We start from the raw sequence: 23,767 nt of genomic DNA on the forward strand, positions 1-23,767 counted from the left end.
GCAGCTCTCCAAGATTCCCTTTCTAGTGCTAGTCGTTTCATTTCAGTATACCCTCTACATCCTACATCCCTAACAATTTGTTTTACATATTCCAAACGTGGCCTGCCTACACAATTTTTTCCTTCTACCTGTCCTTCCAATATTAAAGCGACTTATTATGTGCCTTACTATGCCTATACTATGATGTCTTACTATGCCTTAGGATGCCTTACTATGTGGCCTATAAGTCTGTCTCTTCTTTTAACTATATTTTTCCAAATGCTTCTTTCTTCATCTATTTGCCGCAATACCTCTTCATTTGTCACTTTATCCACCCGTCTGATTTTTAACATTCTCCTATAGCACCGCATTTCAAAAGCTTCTAATCTTTTCTTCTCAGATATTCCGATCGTCCAAGTTTCACTTCCATATAAAGCGACACTCCAAACATATACTTTCAAAAATCTTTTCCTGACATTTAAATTAATTTTTGATGTAAACAAATTATATTTCTTACTGAAGGCTCGTTTCGCTTGTGCTATTCGGCATTTTATATCGCTCCTGCTTCGTCCATCTTTAGTAATTCTACTTCCCAAATAACAAAATTCTTCTACCTCCGTAATCTTTTCTCCTCCTATTTTCACATTCAGTGGTCCATCTTTGTTATTTCTACTACATTTCATTACTTTTGTTTTGTTCTTGTTTATTTTCATGCGATAATTCTTGCGTAGAACTTCATCTATGCCGTTCATTGTTTCTTCTAAATCCTTTTTACTCTCGGCTAGGATTACTATATCATCAGCAAATCGTAGCATCTTTATCTTTTCACCTTGTACTGTTACTCCGAATCTAAATTGTTCTTTAACATCATTAACTGCTAATTCCATGTAAAGATTAAAAAGTAACGGAGACAGGGAACATACTTGTCGGACTCCCTTTCTTATTACGGCTTCTTTCTTATGTTCTTCAATTATTACTGTTGCTGTTTGGTTCCTGTACATGTTAGCAATTGTTCTTCTATCTCTGTATTTGAACCCAAATTTTTTTAAATGCTGAACATTTTATTCCAGTCTACGTTATCGAATGTCTTTTCTAGGTCTATAAACGCCAAATATGTTGATTTGTTTTTCTTTATTCTTCCTTCTACTATTAATCTGAGGCCTAAAATTGCTTCTCTTGTCCCTATACTTTTCCTGAAACCAAATTGGTCTTCTCCTAACACTTCTTCCACTCTCCTCTCAATTCTTCTGTATAGAATTCTAGTTAACATTTTTGATGCATGACTAGTTAAACTAATTGTTCTGTATTCTTCACATTTATCTGCCCCTGCTTTCTTTGGTATCATGACTATAACACTTTTTGAAGTCTGACGGAAATTCCCCTTTTTTATAAATATTACACACCAGTTTGTATAATCTATCAATCGCTTCCTCACCTGCACTGCGCAGTAATTCTACAGGTATTCCGTCTATTCCAGGAGCCTTTCTGCCATTTAAATCTTTTAATGCTCTCTTAAATTCAGATCTCAGTATTGTTTCTCCCATTTCAGCCTCCTCAACTTCCTCTTCTTCCTCTATAACACCATTTTCTAATTCATTTCCTCCGTATAACTCTTCAATATATTCCACCCATCTATCGACTTTACCTTTCGTATTATATATTGGTGTATTATTTTTGTTTAACACATTATTAGTTTTTAATTTATGTACCACAAAAGTTTCCTTAACTTTCCTGTATGCTCCGTCTATTTTACCAATGTTCATTTCCCTTTCCACTTCTGAACACTTTTCTTTAATCCACTCTTCTTTCGCCAGTTTGCACTTCCTGTTTATAGCATTTCTTAATTGCCGATTGTTCCTTTTATTTTCTTCATCACTAGCATTCTTATATTTTCTACGTTCATCCATCAGCTGCAATATATCGTCTGAAACCCAAGGTTTTCTACCGGTTCTCTTTATTCCGCCAGTTTGCTTCTGCTGATTTAAGAATTTCCTTTTTAACATTCTACCTTATCTTTTTTACTCAGACCTCTTGCGATGTCCTCCTCAAAAATCTTCTTTACCTCCTCTTCCTCAAGCTTCACTAAATTCCACCGATTCATCTGACACCTTTTCTTCAGGTTTTTAAACCCCAATCTACATTTCATTATCACCAAATTATGGTCGCTATCAATGTCTGCTCCAGGGTAAGTTTTGCAGTCAACGAGTTGATTTCTAAATCGTTGCTTAACCAAGATATAATCTATCTGATACCTTGCAGTATCGCCTGGCTTTATCCAAGTGTATATTCTTCTATTATGATTTTTAAATTGGGTGTTGGCAATTACTAAATTATACTTCGTACAAAACTCTATAAGTCGGTTATTAGAATAATTTAAAAATATTCTATTACTTTCCTCTTATTTTTTTAACAGACTTCAGATTTCTTTCATTAAAAGAGATCCTTTTTAATGAAAAATTACACTATAAAAAAACAGTTTGATGCTTTCTGTCATTTTACTGGAAGATTAAAAAAATTTGTTTTAAAAGTTTTAGTAAAATAAAAAAAAATTTCAAGAAATTGTAAAAAGAAATAGTATCCGAATTAAAATTATCCAAATCTCCTTATTATCCAAATTATTTAGGACATATACATAAAAGATTACGTATTGGAAAGACATGGATTATTGGATGAAAGTGCTGGAACACGAACTGTAAAATATAAATTCTGCAGCCCCTTGAGAAATCTAAAGTTAAAAAAAAAACATTTCGATACAAGAATATCGGACTTCAATAGATTGGATGTTGATTTTTTTATATCTGAAAATACGCGGTAAAATGATAATGAACCTTATTAAATAACCGGAACATTACAGTAAATAATAATTTATGAATTCTATTTTTCTCTCTGCGAATGATATTTGTGTCGATTTAAATATACATTGATAGACCTTAAGTCAAAATTAAAAAAAAAAAAAAAAAAAATATGTAATTAGAAGTTTCAAAATGCGATTGATTATTTTATTAATTTTACTTTATAAAAACGTGGGTAAATATGATAAAGTAAATTGCATAGCGAATGTGTCGATTATAAAAATTGTTGAAATGATGATACATGTTGTTGCTAGAAAAAAATTATATTATATAATTACTAATAAAGGATGATTATGTATAATTATTATTATTGAATTAAAATATTATAAACTTACATTCTGTTTAGTTTTCGTTGCGGTGTTAAGTAGTACCATATGATGAACCGTAATTACAAAAGTGTGTGCTGCCAGATGTGAAGAATAATATGTAGATCCATACCAATAATAAAAAAACAAGTATGAGAATTCCAAAACGCAAGTCGTATTCCAGTACAGAATTTCTATTTTTAATAAATTGTCGAGCTCTTTAGTTATGAACGAAAGTTTCCCTTGAATGTATCGATACCTATCGAAATTTAGCTTTATCAGAACGACGTTACACTTGACGACTATCAGTTCTTTATACCTTTCGATCATGGAATTTTTCAGAAAATCGATCCGGGTAATAATTTCGTACCACAACATCAAAAGGTATAAACCTACCGTGTTCCGAAATCCAATTATTACGTCATACCCTACAGTGAAAGTAATTATCGTAGCTCTGTTTTCTAATATTGATCCAGGAAAAAATATTACATCGATACCCATGGCAATCACACCGCTAAGTAAAGCAAGGAAGGTCAAGATGTATCTACTGTACTTCACTTTTTTCAACATACATTTGGGTCGCAGTGTTTTGCAGTGACAATCGAAGTCATTCATTAGATTCGTTATTTCAAGTATTTTCTGTCTTCCTGTAATGCAGGATGTAATATTGAATATCACGTAAAACAAAAGCTGGATATAAAATAACATCCAGAAATTTGTCGGAACATACTTTGTGGAATGAAGCGTAACTGCTGTAAGAAAACTGATTTTACATAACAGCCAAATATATTTCCAAAATTTCAATTTGCTGTCCTTTCCTTCATCCAGGAAATTTGTATTCAATTCCGTTATTGTGGAAGTTCCAAATAATTTACATATATATGAGACCGGACGAATATCTTGAACAAATGAACCGAGTCTATCTTCGTAGTACGAGCAATTACGTCGAACATATTCCATAATTGTCTTATAATTTACGAACAAAAAAATTATATTTTTAACGGATCATAATCACAGAATTAAAATGTAGCGTATATTCATATGATTTGATCATTTGTTCTATCGCTCAGCAACACTATTAAATTTAAAGGTCGTTTTAAAAAAAGAATTCACTTTCATTTCAGAAATTTCTTTTCAATAATGTAATTGATTAAATAATTTATTTGTAAACCTATAATACAATAAAAAAATTATTTATTCATTAAATTCAATTTTATTAATACATTATTGATTGAATATTTAATATCTAATAGTATGCATTATAATTTTCACTCTTAATTTTATTTTCATGAATTTCACTAAAATATATATATATATATATGGACTTATACAAAAGACGAAAAAAACAACTAGTAATCACCATAGTCGACGTTAAAAGGGCCTATGATTGTATACACCGACCATCCACACTGAATTTTCTGAAAAACCTGGGCCTTCACCCTAAACTCGAAAACACGGTAAAATTAACTTTAACCAATACCCAGTCCAGAGTGAAATTCAGTGGTGAACTCTCTCGACCCTTCTCCATAAAAACTGGATCTGGATTGAGGCAAGGAGACGGCCTCTCACCACTCCTTTTTAACTGCCCCCTCGAATTTGTCATGAGAAAATGATATGAAATAAATCTCAAAAATATAAAAATGGGTACTAAGAAAAACTCCATCACACTAAATAATGTTCAAGAAGCCAAAACACAAATCATGAGCCTTCAAAACCTAGCACAAAAGATAGGGCTTCATATCTCTTTCGAAAAAAACTGAAGTAATGAACATAGATACTCTGGTAATAGAGCACATTGCGGTAAACAATCAGAAAATTAAAATAGTAAAACAATTTAAATATCTTGGTGAAATAATAACTTATAATTTAAATGAAAAAGTTACATGGAAAAACAGGACAAATAAAATGATTAATTCAAAAAATTAACTTGGTCAACATATAACAAAAAATGCCTTTCGACTAAAACAAAACTTAAACATTATAAAACTGTGGTTCAGCCAGAAGTCACCTATGGAAGCGAGACCCTTTTCAAAATCACTCAGAAACACCGAATTGATAAAATTCTGAAAATAGAGAGGAGAATTGTCAGAACGTGTATCAATAAAACACACCAAAAAGAAGGCCGATGGTGGATTGTGCCAAATGCGGTGGTGTATCGAGAAATAGAGCCCGTTGCTGATACTATGCGGAAAAAAAGAATCTCGTTCATTGGTCTTCTCATAAGGACAACGGAAACAAGACTGTCAAGAAATATCATTGAAAGGCTCTGGTTCCAAAAACTAGAAGTAGGTAGAGAAGATATGAAAGAATTGGGAATTTCGCTGACTGACCTACAGAATAAAACTGGAAAAATTACAAAGCTAAAATACAAAAACATTAGATTTAAACAAAAGACAGACTAACGACAAAATACAACGAAGAGGGTGTTTAAAGATGAAGAAACGAAAGCAAGATCTGAACGGATGAAGAAATACTGGGCATCTCCGAAGAGTAAAATAACACGCTTTTCTCAGAAAGGTCTAACTATAATTGACTTAAGTGGTCCCATGCTGGCCGTAAAAGCATAATAACAACAATAATTGGGGGGGGATGTAGAAATTTCTCTTTAATAATCTAATTGATTATATAATTTTATTGATTGAATATCTAATATCGTAATGGTACGCATTATAATTTTAACCCTTTATGAATTATTTTATCCGTGATTACAATATAGCAATGATATACGTGTAATTTTTTGTAATGTATTTCAATAAAACACACATACATACATACACACACACACACACACACACACAAATATATATATCAAATGAGATGACTGATGTGTTATTTCACGGTATCAACCGAACGATCGCATTTTAAAGTTTTCGTCGAGTAATTTAAATTGTTTATAAGCTGTAGAAACGTGAAAAAAGTAAACTTTTTTAGATGACAATTAAAAAAATAGTTGAATCAGTTAAAAAAATTCTGATGCCTCTGTCCTTTTTCATTAAATGAAAGTTTGCTTATGCAGTGTTAAAAATATACATTAAAAAATAAAATTTTTCAGTAAAGAATTATTTGGTGGTAGCTGACCCCAAAAACAAATAAGGGTTTCATCATCAAAACTGTACTGTATTAAGAAAAAGAATTGTCGTAGAATAACTTTGTTACATGGGTAAAAAACTTATTAAAAACATCTGTAGAGAAATAAACATTCAACAAAATGGTTAAATGTATATTCACTTCGTTGGAGGTTGAGTAAACTAAACAAAACTAGCTTATTTTTATAACGTTATATTTTTCCTAATTCTACGTTTCTGAGAAATCTGTTACAAAATCTGAAAAAAAACTGGAATGTTCAGAACCATTCTTGCGTTGTCCCTAATCTTCAAAAACTAAAAAATTGAATCCCTACAAAAATCCTCAGTTTATAACCCTTAGCTGACCGATGGTACTCACAAGTACCAGATATATTTTTCCAATATTCAGTAAAGCATGCGAGGATCCGTCGGTACTCACAAGTATTGTTTTAACTACTGAAAAACAATAAAAAACTAGTGCTGGCAGCCCTGAAAAATGATCAAGTGACTGTTAAAAATGTTGTTGCTATGGTTACCCATGATGTTGGTTTGGTTGACTTCAATCTGTGTATTGTATAGTGAAATAATAAACATTAATATTCGCTTAATTCTTAAAGTTTGGTTGATTAGTTGTCGTGAGAAACATAAAACGAAAGGATTTATTGTTTATGTTGTTAGAAACAGTGCATTATTGCAAGTGGACTTGTAAGTACCGACGGGCTCCTTGAGTGTTGTTTTAGGTTAGATTGCCTAACCTAAAAACAGTTGTCAATATTTTGTGTGGTGATTGGTATTTATTTTTTTGTTTTATCGTTAGTTATTTATTTATTCAATATGGATACAATTGTGACTGATAGTGAAATTATTAATTATTTGGACGAATTAGATTTAGATAACAATTTTGAAACAGATATTGAAGATGATGATGACAATGCTGTATGTGTAAATGTAAGTAATCCAAGTGAAAACAGTGAAACTATCTTTGAGACTAGACAGAATAATAATAATATGTTTGACTTAGTTTTCGATGAAGAAATTACTAGAATTAGAGAGGTTGTACCTGAGAATATATCAGATAAAAAATATAAAAATAAAAAAGTTGACAGTAAATGCAGTGCTAAAAAGCCTAGTAGTTTTACATCTTTCGAAAGAAGAATGGGGAAAATCAACAATTATTATTTTTGATAATTTTTTCACAACACTGACCTTATTAGAAAAACTAAAAACAGAAAATAAAGCTTGTGGAACAATTAGAATGAATAGGAAGGAAGTACCACCTGATATGGTACATGATAATGAAATGGAAATGGGTGATAGTGACTATAGAATTTCATGTAGTGGTATAAGTTTTTACAAATGGAAAGATACTAAAGTAGTTGCCTTTGCTACAAACTATCACGGTTCTGAAATTAGTAAAACGAGCAGAAAATTCCACGATGGGAAAAAAACGAGATGTCTCTGTTCCACTAGTAGCTGCAGACTACAATTCATATATGGGGGGAATTGATCTCGCTGATCGATTACGTACAGTTTATGGAATTAATCGCAGGTGCAAGAAGTGGTGGCACAGATTATTTTGGGGTTTATTGGAAATTGCGTTCGTTAATTCTTATTTAATATTCAGTGAAATAGATGGAAAAATTCCATCGATTGACTTTAGACGGCCAGTTGCACGAGGGCTCCCGACATACGCCGAACCAAAAAAGGGTTCAATTAAACGTAGAACTCTTGAGCAGCTTCCTGAACAGAATAAAAAGCGCAGAGGTAAAAGTTTTTCTGTGCCTAAAGATGTTAGGGAGGGAAATCGTGGTGTCCACTGGCCAGTTTTTACAGACATAAGGGGACGGTATGAAATATGTAACATAAATGGGATTCAATCTCGATCATACAGCAAGTGTAGCCGTCGTGGAGTTCATTTATGTTGCAATGATAAAAAAACCTGTTTTGTTCGTAACATAAGTGAAAAGTAAGGCTGTAAAAGTATGGTAATACTCTGTAAATAGTTTTTATAAATATATAGTTTGTGATAATGTATGGTTTTGGTGTTTATTGACTGCAGTGTCAGAAGTGCTTCGAAACTTTTTTGTGTTAGAATGTCATGTTGTTTTTTGATGTGTATCATGTATAATACTATGGCTAAAGTAATATCTAAATAATGTTGTAAGCCTGAATAGTGATTTTCAATAAGCAGATAGTTGTTTCATGCGGTAAGAAATATTTTTCTAATACATTTATTTGCATAAGAACCTTTCCTATACATTTCATTTACAAAATTGTGTGTGTAACACAACATATTATGCTTAAAAAAAAGAATAATACTATCTAGTAAGCTAATCCACTACATGTAAAGAAAATTCCTTAGGCCTTATAGGTTGTCTGAGTTATATGACCTTATAGCATCTCAGAGCCCAACGGTACTTGTAAGTACCGGGCTTAAATTTCAGCTGATTTGTTAAAATTCTTAATATAAGTCATATCCTTGCTTAAATTGGGTCCATCTAAAGAGATATTCATCAGCAAAATTAAAAAAAAATAATAATTTCATATCACGGTCAGCTAAGGGTTAAATGACATTTGTTTACTTTTTAATAAAAATTGTAGATTTTTTTATTACTGTGCTTTTTCCTAATAATTAGTTAATGTAGTTTATATTTTTTCTAAATAAAGTTAGAAATCATTTTTACCGTTTCCTTCTTGTCCTGTTGCTCAACATCTATTTTTTGCAAAAGGTTTTATAAAAACGACAACTTATATTGCGTTGAATGTTTATAATAAAAAAACGTATATATAATTTAAACAATTACAATATATTTTAATCCTTAAAAGGGAGCCCTTTTTAAAAAACCAATTAACGCATTCGGAATTAATGCTAATAAATCGGATCTTTAATCTTGAGAAATAGAGTTCAAAAGAATTTATATTTACGAACGTGTCTCATTCTTTCCCCTTTTTTGGGGCTTCAGAGATTATTTATTACGATAATGTTTTCCCTTAATAAGTCCGTCCGATCTGATACAATATTATTTAACAAGACCTAAACGAATTGCAACAGACGAGGAAAGAATTTGCGGTGTCGTAGAACCACCTTTGCCCAATGCGAACGAATATCACTGCAAAAATGCCACGTACTCGTATATAGCTAAATAACAATATTTTTCGAGATCTAATGCTATAACTGTTTACAAATAATGTTGAATAACTTCCTGCCGGTTATAAATCAGATGGACTTAAATTTATATCATTTTGGTGTTATAGCCCAATATTCTACGACCACTTTACAAAAGTATCAAATTCAAAATGGCGACAACTACTTCTCTCCTATATTACAGTTTTCCCAAAATTTAATGCCACGAATGCCTTTTCTATACAATTTTTCCATTAATTTTCGAAGAATTTATGTTTGGCCAGCGGATATCAATCAATATTCAAACAAACCTAAGTACGTACATACATACGTCTATAATCTTTTAAGTCTTTAAGTTGTGTTTTTATAGAATAATAAATTAATTTTTCTGACCGTCAAATGTAATGTACGGTTGTACCTACAACGTTGATAAGAAAATTACATTAATGAAATGAGATTGGATATATATATAAATAAGTAAAATATCTTAAAAAAAAATAATTTTTCCGCTTTAATGAAAAATTACACTATAAAACAACGGTTTGATGCTTAATGTAATTTCACTGGAAGATTAAAAAAATTTGTTTTAAAAATGTTAGTATAATAAAAATAAAAAAATTGCAAGAAATTGTAAAAAAAAATACTATCCGAATGAAAATTATCCAAATCTCCTTATTATTCAAATTTTTCAGGACATATACATTTAAGATTAATAAAATACGGCCAAAATGTTAAATTTAATTGTGATTTTTAGGTTTTACATTCAGAAGTAAAATTGAAAAAAAGTTATGTCAATAGATACGAACATTATGCTGGGGAAGGAAGATTCTATGCTACTGTAGTAAACTAGGATTTGATGCAGATTTTTACTAGAAAACAAGAATATTAAGCGGCTTCAAGAAAACATGTCGGCTCCGGAAATGTTTTTGAACATTCAAACAGTAATAATTCTATTTCGAATGAAAAAGCGATTCTGCTTTATATTTAACCCTCTTATAAATAATAAAATCAGGATAGAAACATATTCAAATATGATATGTAATTATGTGTACAATTTGAAATTTTATAAATATATATAAATAGCAAAATCAGTTTTAAAAATATCTAGAAAAATTATATTTCAATCTGTTGTCCTGGGTACAAAAATTTCGAAAAACTGTATTGTCATGTAATAATCCACTTTCAGAAAATACTACGGGTATAATGATTACTACATTCACTATAAAGCTCTTAGGTAACGAGTTGACAAAATATCATTGGAGATGAAAGGAAGACATGGGAATCTATTAATGTAATAATTAACAAAAGCAAACAGCGATTACGGAAGTTGTACAAACAAATTTTAAAATCGGAGTTGGAAAATTAAAAAAATATCGTATGATTTTAATAACCGTTGCATAAAAAGAATAATGGGAATAATATTGAAATAAAATGCATAAATTCATCACACACCATACGATCAAAAAAAGGCACCGCATCATGTTTTAATTTTAATATAAACTAAAAGGTATTGACTGAAGTAATTAAAAATCTTAATTCGACAGCCGTTCCTGGATTTAATAACATATACCCGAAACATATTAATTCAGATTTCGAATCGTTAAAAGATCTACATTTTTACTGAAGAGTATATTTAACATGTACTACACGGCGATCATGAAAATCATAACTATTAAACCCATATATATAATTCAGGGGTTAAAACAGATCCAACAAATTATCGACAGATGATAGTCGTTTCAGTTTTTATGAAGCGTAACAATTTTTAATGCTAAAACATTTATTAAAATATCTTTTCCAGCAACATATCTTTCACGAATTACAATATATAAATATATATACATTTTTACAATTAATAAATCATTAGCTTTACTCCAATTTTTCCCAATTTGATCATGCCCTTTTTGATCCGAATTTTGTATAATGTCCGTCTTTCATTGACTGCCGGGATGAAATATTGCACTTATAACTTTATATTTTTTCCCTAATATTTTGCAAGCATCATTAGACACCTTTATTTTGTTGTTTTAGTTTCAGTTATTTTACGTAAACATACTGCGTAATTTTCGAATAATTTTAGTGGAATGATCAGCAGTTTCTAAAGAATGAATTTCCATTCTACGTATAAAATCTGTGTTTCCACATTCAGCACACCTACCTTAGACATGAGTTTTTTCACTAAAATTATGAATTAAATCTTGGACACTAGAACTGTTATTTTTCATTAAGCTATCCTCCGTTTTAATATCTATGTGTAAAACTAAATTATTTTTTTGTGGTCCGAAGCATATTGCATAAACAATCGTGAATTGGATAGTGTGTTCTATAATGTTCTTGAAAGGTTCAACTTTGTAAATTAAATATGTGAAACATTCAACGGCATCTTTTTGTGGTTGAATATTGAAATTCTGATGTACAAATTTTCTTATTCCTATCACGTCGACGTTTGCTCTATTTAAATAATTATTAAGTGAATTATGTAATATATAATTCTTCGCTAATTTCAGGATCTCATTTTCAATAATGCACAATTAAACTAACACTGAATAACTGAATTAGCATAACAATAAACTGAATCACCATTCGATAATCCGTGTAATTCTCTATCTTTTGCGTGGTTTACATCAATTGAATCATTCGATTCTTGGCACTCATCGATATGTTTAGGCATAATCCAAATAACATCCTTGGCTTTTTTAAATTCATTTTTCCCTCTTCAAGAACAAGAAGATCAGGCCTACATTTACTTTTTATTCTATTGTATTCATATATTGCTTTAGAACTGGCCTTGATCGTGGATGGATCAAAATTGATCAAATGCAAACCGTCAATAGACATTGTTCTTGAATAATCAACATATGTTTGACCGTCTGTAAAAAAAATATTACCAGTATTTACGAAGGCATTTTTTATAATTATTCCTTGTGATTTATGTACGGTGATAACACAGCTTGAAAATTGTTTCCGCATGACGAAAGGTTTGTCCATCGATTCAAATTTAACACTTATTCTTTCAATTGTACGTTCTTCCTCAGAAGAAAAAGTAATCGTTACTTGTTAAACATTATTTTTTATCATCAACGTTTCTTTTTGTACTTTTTAGAATACCTACGGTACCATTAACCAATCCTTGAGATATATCGATATTTCTATTCGACATGACATCAGCAACAATTTTTATTGTAATGACCTTAGAAAAACCTCCAGTCTTAGAACAGCTATCAAGATCTGATTTTAAAGCTTTATTCATTTTTTCCTCAAATAGGAAGCACAGTCTAATGAATCATAAGCAACAAATTCAATTTTTTCACAAGAGATGCTTCTTAACATTTCAGTATTTAATGGTTCACACATGTAACGGGTTGGTAGAAGACATAACGTATCTATTGGTAGTTTATCGTTGTAATTGCACAATTCGGAGAAATACACGCGCAAATTATAGTGGTCAGTGTTTGTAAAAACAATTTTTCTAGAATTAAGTTATTTTAGATCGACATTGTTCAAATAACCGATTCTAATACGAGATGAATTTTTTAATATTCTAAATCTTTTTTTGTCGCATATTGATAATCAATTCATCGTAATGGAAAATATTTTTCATAAATCAAAAGTAGCTAATGATCCTGAGTATTTGTTGGTTTCATCTGAGGAAATTTTTATCTAAGTTAGATTGTCACGCACTGGTTGAAGTTGCAACAAACATCCAAATAATAAAACCTGTCGTTTTCCAAACCAACCCTCTTGTTCATCAGAAGTGTCGATTATTTCACGTAATAATGATGAAATTTCAATGCCATGTCTGAGAATTGTATATATTTTGGAGTACCATCATAGTCTACAGGCAGTTGAAAATGTCTGTGGATTGTTAGTACTTTGATGTTGTGCGCAGCGATACCAGTTAGAGCAATTACAGCAACACTTTTATTTAACTGCTGTTTAACCCAACAATTTATGACGTGGATAAGAAAACTTTTACCAGTCCCTCCTTCACCACTAATAACAAGTCCTAAAATTTGTTAATTATCGTTTTCTACGCATTTTTTACTATATCAAATACACGTTTCTGATCTGCATTTAATTGCGCAAGAATATTGTCCATCTGAAAATCTTCCAAGTTTTTGTCAATTTCTCTGTAATTTTCATTGCTTCAACGGCCTCTATAGTGCAACAATCTAATGATTCATCGATTATGTAGGAGTCATTTTGGTATTCTCCTATTGTATTTATAATAATTTTATCAATATGCTGAAAAGCCTCTTGAATTTCCACTAGTCTTTCACGGTATGCCATTCCTTTTGGTAAACTATGTTGTAGACTTTAGAATAACACTGCAAATGTGCTGTATTCATCTTTCAAAGTTTCTGACTTTTTCCAGGGTTTGAATAACAACAATTATCTGTAATAATATTTTTCAAGTTGAACATCCGCAATGTATCTTTAATGATTTACAAGATATGGATTTAAACGTTTCTTGATAAATTTTCCGTTAGGTAGCATGAAACATTCTCTATTGCTATCTTGCTATCAGTTGTATAATCGAACCGTTTAACAAAATCATGGAAACATTAGTCATCCAATTCTTTTGGTCTCATAGGATAATAGTCGTCTATCATATTGGAATAGAAAATATCATTAGAATCTTTATCTAACAATTTAATTTGTTTCTTAGGGTTCAATATCATGGCCCGGTCATCGTTTATATTAACCCATTTAACCGTACTATTAGGATCCGTACCGTAAAGCAAATTTCCTATCAGACTATCAGATGCTTCTAACGCTCCACACTTTCTATTGGTTAATGCTCAAAGAGCGAAATTCTATAGCCGACTGCACAATGAAGTTGAATTTTTAATGTTGTCGAAACGATCTTGGGCAATATTGCCCTTCTCTCCTTTTTTTCGTATTTTGTAATGTATGTATTGATGATTATAGTTTTGTCACTGCACAATTGAATATCCACATTTCCTTCCCGTGTAAATAATATTGATGTATTATAATCATTAGTGTATTCTTCAATTTCAATTCTTGGTAAATCATATAATCTACTTTTTGTTTTTAAGGTTTTCCTGCCTGCAATGGAAGACACAACGTCCGTCAAAACAAGAGTATCAGTCTTAGGTCGTGGAAAACCAAATCTGCAAAGCTTGATGAAACCTCTTATTAATATTTCGTTGGCAATAAGAATTGTGATTATGTTTTTGGTAAGTATTAATACAGCGGTAAAAACTTGGTGAAAGAGATTTATCTAGATTATTGCATGTAACATATTTCTGTAAATTCAGCAACTTTTTCATTCGTAGATTCCCCTATAAAGGAGCATATTCCACCCACAAAAGTAAATGAAAATGTTGTGTTCTTCTACTTTGATTTTTCCGTCGCCAAAATTAGTGCGTGATTTTACCTAAAGGATTATCTTTTGAACAAATGAAGTCAAGCATAGCACGAAATTGAACATCGATTAATCTTGAAACTGATATTGGAACAGCTGCAATTATATATGCATCTGACATTTTATGTTTGCATGGATAAATGCAAAAAATTTCAAATGCCAAATGCACTAAAAAATGTTAAAATTATGTTATTTGTTAGAGTGTATTTCATTTTATTATTAATTGTCCTGAAGAATTTAAGGAATTATCAATATAGTAAATAACAACGATTAAGAAAAACAACGACCGATCGTGTTATAATTGGCGCAATAGCTTTAACAAGAAATTTTGAATAACCGAGTGAAATTGAAAGGTACCCATATTTTAAAAAATATGATTACAGTCGTTACGGTGACAGAGAAACACGATCAAAGATTCCAGCATATCTTAAATATTTTAACTAGGGAAAGTACGTGAAATTAAGAAAATATGAAATTACGTAGAAAATATTATTTATTTTCTACATAGTCAGTACCCAGTCCGTATATATTTACGCAAAATTATTCTTTTTTTTTGTTTCAGCAACTAGAGATAAATAGAAACGTTTGGCGTTTTGGTATGCGGTAAGAAATCGTTTAATGTATTAAATTGGAAGTTTTTGAATCAGAGTAAATAATTAAAATTATTATACACGATGTCTCCAACGTGTAATTTGCATTATATATTGGAAAGACACGGAATATTATATAAAATTGCGGAACACATATAGCAATTGATAAAAAGCTGCAGCCCCTTGGGCAATCGAACTGTAAAAGGAGATTTCGATACCAGAATTTCGAAGTTAAATTGATTGAATGGTGATTTCTTTTTAAATGATTTTTTATATCTGAAAGTTGGCAGGCGCCTTAATGATAATGAGCCTTATTAAATTAAAGAAACTTAAAATATTAATAACACTGATAAACATAATTTTTGTTTCCTAAGATGCCATACATGATTGGTATTCTCTTTTTTCATGGTAAAAACGAATATGAACTCAAAATATTTGTATCACCCACCATTTTTGAAAAACTTTTAAATTTTAATTAAAGTTTTTTTTCGTTTTCCCACGTATAGTTAGCATTGTAAGTTCCTGTAATGCATTTTCGTAGCTCATTTTTTATAGTTTAACTTTGTAAGCACAATATGTACGCAGTAAATAAACAATAATTAACAAGGAATTAAATCATATCATAGTCAGGTATTATGACATCATATCTTATACTGAAGGTTAGCCTTCATGGACAAGGTTAATCAGGTCTGTGCAGGTCAAAACATGTAGCTGGAAACATATCTGTGTTTGTATTAAGCAATGGATTTAGGAATGAATTAATTTTGTTTTGTCTTATTACTGTCTTAAGTTTTTTAACGGTGCAGTGTCGTAATGCCTCGATATTATGTAAATGATCGTATGTGGTATGTGGTATGTGGTGAGTTTACCGTCAAATACAATAACGTTACACCTTTAATTAAAAAAACATATAATTTCTACGTTCAGTGTAAAATGGTGATCAGGATAAGACGTTGGCACCTCTTACAATAAGTACTAATTTTTCTGTATATTTAGGAGGATGACTGAAATGTATACGGAAGGCTTTGCCATTTGATGTATATATGATTTCGTGTGAACCAAACGACCATTTAACCGATTGTTATTTTTGTTTACCAAGTGTGTCTGGAATTTCGAAAAAAATAAACATACTGTAAAATATGCTTCGTTGCAATCTTCAATCAGGCGTGTTCCTCACAGTGAAATTATACCAGTTCCTGAGACACCTGTGAATATATATTTCGAGAGCAGCTATGAAGAATCAGTCAGTACTGAAGAGTACTTTGGAGTATCAGAAGATTACAAGATTTCGGATTATCTTTCGATAAGCAACATCTTACATCACAAGGTGAACTAAATGACTTGATTAGGGATTTAAACTTATTAGATAATCAAGCTGAACTGTAGGGATCAAGACTGCAAGGTTGGAATTTACTTTAAAAATAATACAAAAATTTCGGTCTTTGGAAGCCGACAAAAAGAACTTTCTCAGTACTTTATTGATGAAAATAATTTGGTTTATTGCATAAATATCGATAAACTTAATAGCGATAATTCACACAGGACAAGTTCATAAACCATAGGACTGGCGCCTTTTCATAGATTCGTCCATGTATAGTTAAAAGTTGTTCTACTGCACAACGGTGACAAATACCTTTACATACAAATCTTATGGTATTAATTTGAAAGATACATACGATCTGATGAAAGACTTTCTTGTAAGAACAAACTGTAAAAACCATAGCTGGAACATATGTGGTGAGTGAAAGTTATAGCTGTTTTGTTAGGCATGCAGTTAGGTTATACTAAGTATATGTGTTTACTTTTCTAATGGACAGTCGAGCTAGGGATAAACATTATTATACCAAAGAGTGGAAGAAACGGGAAAGCTTAACTCTAAATGGAAAAAATATTATTAATATTATTACAAAATCTATTTTTACCCCCTCTCCATATCAAGCTAGGATTAATGAAAAATATTATAAAAACAATGAAGAAGGATAGTCCCAGATTTTTGGAAATCAGGCAGAAATTTCCGACTGTAAGTGAAGAAAAATTATAGAAGGAATATTTGTTGGTCCTCAAACAAGTAAGTCGGTCAAAGACGATGTATTTAGCTCAATGTTAAATATTGTTTAAAGTGCAGCATGGACTTTATTTAAAGACGTTTGCAAAAATTTTCCCGGCAAACAAAAATCCGACATATGTCTTTGAAAATATATTTCCTCCACTCATATATGGATTTTTTCCCGGAAAACCTCGGAAACGCAAGTGACGAACCCGGTGAACGTTTCCACCAAGACGTTTTATTGGTGGAAAACCGCTAATGAGGGAAAACTAACATGCTAGCCGATTACTGTTAAACATTAATTCGGAATGCGCCTGAGGCTATTTATAAAAGAAAAGTATCAGCGAAATCCATCTAACGCAGGGATGGCCATGCAAAATTATAAATTTTACAGATTTTATCTATATATTTTTCTTAATTTGTTTTGAAACTTAAGTTATTTAACACTAAGGGATATAGAAAACTTGGGTTTACAGGTCTATCATGTTCTATCGATTCACCTACCTCCATGATAGACCTGAGATGAAATATTAAAAAAAACAGTAAGTAATTGAAAGCTGCAAGAACTGATATCGTATGAGTTTTACAAGCGTCTGATAAAAATCTCGGATTATATTAAACTCAAATTATTTTATCAAATTTATACAACTGAAAAAAAGTATAAGTTGTTGGGAAAAAAGTACATCTATCATCCTACTATATTAAGAACGGGGGAAAGTATAATAATATAAAAAGCATAGCGATTGCGTCGATTATAAAAATCCTGAAATGATGTATGTTGTCGCTAGGTAGATATTTTATTATTTTAATTACTAATAAAAGATTATTATATATTATTATTCAATTAAAGGTTAAACTTACATTTTGTTTAGTCTTCGTTGCGGTGTTAAGTAATATCATATGATGAACCGTAATTACAAAAGTATATACTGCCAGTGGTTTAGAATATTCCGACATATTATTCCATAAATAAAACAACCAGAATGAGCATTCCAATACGCAAGTCGTATTCCAGTACAGAATTTCGATTTCTAATAAACTGTCAAGCTCTGTAGTTATGAACGAAAGTTTCCCTTGAATGTATCGATACCTATCGAAATTTAGCTTTATCAGAACGACGTTACACTTGACGATTATAAGTTCTTTATATCTTTCGATCATGGAATTTACCAGAAAATCGTTTCGTGTATTAAGTTCGTACCACAGCATCAAAAGATATAAGCCTATCGTGTTCCGAAATCCAAGTATTACATCATACCCTACGATGACAGTAATTATCGTTGTTATGTTTTCTACTACTGTTCCAGGAAAAAGTATTACATCGATAACCATGGAAAACAAACCGCTAAATAAAGCAAAAAAAGTCCAAATATATCTGCTGTACTTCACTTTTTTCAACATGCATTTGGGTCGCAGTGTTTTGCAGTGGCTATCGAAATCATTGATTAGATTCGTTATTTCATGTATTTTCAATCTTCCTTTAATGCAAGATGTAATATTGAATATCACGTAAAACAAAAGCTGGATATAAAATAACATCCAGAAATATGTCGGAACGCACTTTTTGGAATATAGCGTAACTACTGTAACAAAAGTGATTTTACATAACAGACAAATATATTTCCAAAAAAACAATTTGCTGTCTTTTCCTTCATCCAGATAATTTGTATTCAGTTCTGTTATTGTAGAAGTTCCAAACAATTTGCACACATATGAGACCGGACGAATATCTTGAAAAAAGGAACCGAGCCTATCTTCGTAATACGAGTAATTACGTCGAAGATATTCCATAATTTTCTTAAAAATTTTAAAAGAAAGAATGAAATGTTTAATCGCTCATAATCACAGAAATAAAATGTAGCGTATATTCATATGATTTGATCATTTGTTCTATCGCTCAGCAACACTATTAAATTTAAAGGTCGTTTTAAAAAAAGAATTCACTTTCATTTCAGAAATTTCTTTTCAATAATGTAATTGATTATATAATTTATTTGCAAACCAATAACACAACCAACAAATTTCTTATACTTTAATTCAATTTTTAAAATACATTATTGATTTAATATCTAATATCATAATGTCTACACACACACACATATATATATATATATATATATATTTATCAAATGAGATGAGTGATATGTTGTTTCACGATATCAACTGAACGATCATATCATAAAGTTTTCGACGTGCTATTTAAATTGCCCATTAGCTGTGGAAACATGAAAAATTATAAGGAAAGTAAACTTTTTTAACTGTGATAACACTGTTTAATTATAAATTTATTTACTTGAAAGTTATTTTTGATATCAGTTTGTACGATATGCATACCTTTTTGAATTATTTTGATATTAATACAAATTATCACCTCATCGGTAACAATTAAAATAGTATTTTAACGGATCGACTAATTAGATAGATAAAGCAGGTCTGTGGCATAGTTGGGAATAGATATACAATTAATAAAAAAGTACTGATGCCTCAGTACTTTTTCATTAAATATTCATTCACATAAAGCTTCTATGAGATCAATCACAATGACGTAACCTATATGTATATATGGATCTTATAATAAAGACCGATTGCTTTCGAATTTGCAATAATACACTCCTGTTATCCCAGAGAAAATTTTAAACAGTTGACAGAGGCCCTAGCTCCCTTGGGTATGACATTGTCAATTAATATTATTCATTAAAGGAAGTTAATATAAACAGATATTCTAAAATGTATCATTTGCGAGTCAAAGCTAGTGAAAAACTTTGCTGTGATTTCAGCTATTCCGGTGAAATGAGGTCGTACTGAAAATGTTACCTGAATTTTTAGGCGTTAATGAAAGGACATAATTAGTTGTTGGTTGTTAGTTTGACCTGAGAAATTGAATAAAATTGATTAGTTTAACCTTACTAGAAGTAGTTTTTTTTATAAATCTAAGGTGAACACAAATAAATGGGGATCAGAAGCCTCTTTTTATATTTGTCGTAGAAAAAAACTTGTTACTCGGGTAAAAAACATATTTAAAAAAACCTGTAAAGAATTCAACTTTCAAAAAAATGGTTAACGTTAAGTTCACTTCGTTGGAGATAGAGAGTAAATTTTGCGGTTTTTGATTTTATTCCCGGATTTTAACATTTGCTTTTAAATTTGCTCTTATCATTAAATTTTTAATCAAAAAAATGAAGGCTAACTAAGCAAAACTAGCTTAATTTTATTACCTTATATTTTTCTTAATTCTACGTTTCTGAGAAATCTATTACAAAATCTGAAAAAACTAGAAAGGTCAGAACCATTCTTGCGTTGTCCCTAATCTTAAAAAAAAATAAATAAGCCTCAGTTTTTAAATGACATTTCTTTAATTTTTAATAAAAATTGTAGATTTTATTATTATTCTGCTTTTCTTAATAATTAGTTTAATGTAGTTTATATTTTTTCTAAATAAACTTAAAACTTGTGTATGTTACAGTTAAATGTAGTTATTAACGATTCTATTCGTTATTTATATTAATAATAGTGAAAATTTTGTTTCTGATGATCGAGTACTAAAAACATATTTGACTCGTATTTGCGAATAATTATTAAAAAAAAAATTATAATTTTTAGTAAAATCATGTGTCGCGTTGCTCGACATATATCTTTTGTAAAAGGTTTTATAAAAATGACAACTTATATTGCGTTCAATGTTTATAATAAAAAAAAGTATAAATAATTTAAACAATTACAAAATATTTTAATCCTTAGTCGATCCCAGTGGGCTCCCTTTTTAAAAAAGCAGTCTAATGCAATCGGAATTAATACTAATAAATTGGATCTTTAATTTTGAAAGTAGAGTACAGAAGAATTTATATTGAAGGACGTGTCTCATTCTTTCCTCTTTTTTGGGGCTTTAGAGATGATTTATTACGATAATGTTTTGCCTTAATAAATCCGTCCGATTTGATACAATATTATGTAACAAGAACTAAACGAATTGCAGTAGACGAGGGAAGAATTTGGAGTGTCGTAGAACCAGCTTTGCCCAATGCGAACGAAAATCACTGCAAAAATGCCACGTACTCGTATGTAGCTAAATTACAATATTTTTGGTCAACTGGTTTACGAGTTTTAATGTTAATGCTAAACCAGTATTGTAAAAACCGCTAAATAAAGTAGATAAGGTCCAAATGTATCTACTGTATTTCACTTTTTTTAATATTCATTTGGGTCGCAGTGTTCACGTAAAACAAAAGCTGGATACAAAATAAGATCCTGCCACTTATCGCAATGTACTTTGAGGAATGTAGCGTAACTACAGTAACGAGAGTGATTTTACTTAACAGCCAAATATATTTCCCAATATTCCATTTACTGTCTTTTGCTTCATCAATGAAATTTGAATCCAATTCTGTAATTGTGGAATTTACAAATAATTTACACACGTATGAGACCGGACGAATATCTTAAAAAAAGGAACCGAGCCTAACTTCGTAGTACGAGTAATTTCGTCGAAGACATTCCATTGCTTTCTTAAAGTTTAAGAAGAAAAAAATGAGATGTTTAGCTGATCTTAATCACATATATATTAAATATTTATTTATATTTGTTAATTGATATAACGGATGGGTTGTTTCACGGTATCACCCGAACGATCAACTGTCCCAAATTTTTCAAGTAATTTCATTTAGGTATAATATCTTAAAACATGAAAAATCTTACGAAAAATAAAGCTTTTTAGATGTGGTAACACTTTATTTACATTTAGGTTAATATACTTGAAAGTTATTTGATGTCATTCTGTCCGTTGTGTATTCTTTTAAATTTATTTTTAGATTAATACAAGTTTCCACCTGATCTACAACAATGAAAATAATGTTTTGAATTGGGGGGCTGATTTGATAAAGCAGATTTGACGCAAAATTGCGAAAAAAATGCTGGGTGTCCGTTTTCATACTTCATTAAATTACTGCTTACATCAGTTATGCAGTGGTAAAAATATATATAAAAAATCAAAGTTTTCATTAAAGAAATATTTGTGAAAGCTGAACCCTTAAACCAAGTCAGGGTTTTATCATCAAAATTATACTGTATTTAGACAAAAATTTCGAAATAAAAAATGACACATTTTTGATAAGGTTATCTATTTCCTTGACATATAACTTCATATAACATATTTAATATCAGCCGCAAATTATATTAATTTATGGCTATTCTGTAAAAATGTAATTATTAAAATGTATAAAAGTAAATATTTAGTACAAACACATACAGCCTTCTTGAGATTAGTCACAACGGCGTAACCTATATATATATCACAATAAAACCAAGTTTCTGTAATGTTTGTTCTGACATCACCCGAGAACCAATCGACCTATTGGTTTCAAATTTGCAAAGTACACTCCTGATATCCCACAGAAAATTTTAAGCAGTTCACCGAGACCCTAGCTCCCTTGGGAATGATATTGTCAATTAATATTATTCATTAAAGAAAAAAAGAAAGAATGTTCATATAAACAGATGTTCGAAAATATTTTTCGAGTTGAGGATAGCGAAAGATTTTGCTCGCATTTCAGCTACTCCGGTAAAATGTGGTCGTACTGAAAATGTTAGGACGATAATGAAGCGAAAAAGGTAATGATTTCTTATGAGGTTGGCCTGAAAAATTGAATAGAATTGATAAATTTCAGTAGTTCTTTTAGAAATCTGCTGTGAAAACTAATAAATTGGGGTAAAAATACAGTTTTTATGTTACATGTACAATAACTATGTTAAATAAATAACACGTAAAACTTGTAAAAATAATCCTGGTCCGTTCTTGGAACCGTTCTTGAGTTGTCCCTACTGTTCAAAATAACTAAGAAATAAATCGCTATAAAAATTTTAAGTTGTTAAATGTCATTTTTTTTTACTTCTAATAAAAACTGTAAATGTTATTTTTATTATTCTGCTCTTCCGAATAACTAGTTTATGAAATTAATAATTTTTCTAAATAAAATTAAAAATTGTGAATGTTACAGTTAAATGTAGTTAGTTATTAACGATTGTAATCATGATTTTTGTCAATAATAGTGAAATTATTGTTTGTGTGTGTGTGTAGGATGAACGAGTACTGCAACCATGTTTGACTCATATTTGAGAATAATTGCCAAAAATAAATCAGAATTTTCTGTAAAATCATTTGTTGCCATCATGTCCCGTTGCTCGACATCTGTTATGCAATCCTTTTTATAGCAACTACACATTATATTGCGTTGTATTTTTATAATAAAAAAATAAAGTATAAAAATTGTAAATAATCAAAAATATTTTAAAGCTTAGTCGGACCAATTAGACCGGTTTTTATACAATCTAATGCAATCAGAATTAGTGCTAATAAATTGGATCTTTAATCCAAAAAAATAGACTTCAAAAGAATTTATATTTAAGAACAAGTCTCATTCTGC

At 30.3% G+C, this 23,767-nt stretch overlaps 1 protein-coding gene across 2 annotated transcripts in view; it reads left to right on the forward strand.

The window, feature by feature from the left end:
- LOC142332968 (uncharacterized) overlaps positions 1 to 23,767 on the forward strand; it is a 172,249-nt gene that overhangs the window by 69,163 nt on the left and 79,319 nt on the right. For both annotated transcript variants that reach the window (XR_012758460.1, XM_075379691.1), the window contains exon 3: positions 14,386 to 14,526. Coding sequence is in view for 1 of the 2 variants with exons in the window: in XM_075379691.1 (XP_075235806.1) it covers positions 14,386 to 14,526 (141 nt within the window). In the remaining variant the exon portion in view is untranslated. The remainder of the gene's footprint in view (positions 1 to 14,385; positions 14,527 to 23,767) is intronic.

The sequence above is a fragment of the Lycorma delicatula genome, chromosome 12, assembly GCF_047948215.1.
Source record: "Lycorma delicatula isolate Av1 chromosome 12, ASM4794821v1, whole genome shotgun sequence".
In the NCBI taxonomy this organism is placed as follows: Eukaryota; Metazoa; Arthropoda; class Insecta; order Hemiptera; family Fulgoridae; genus Lycorma; species Lycorma delicatula.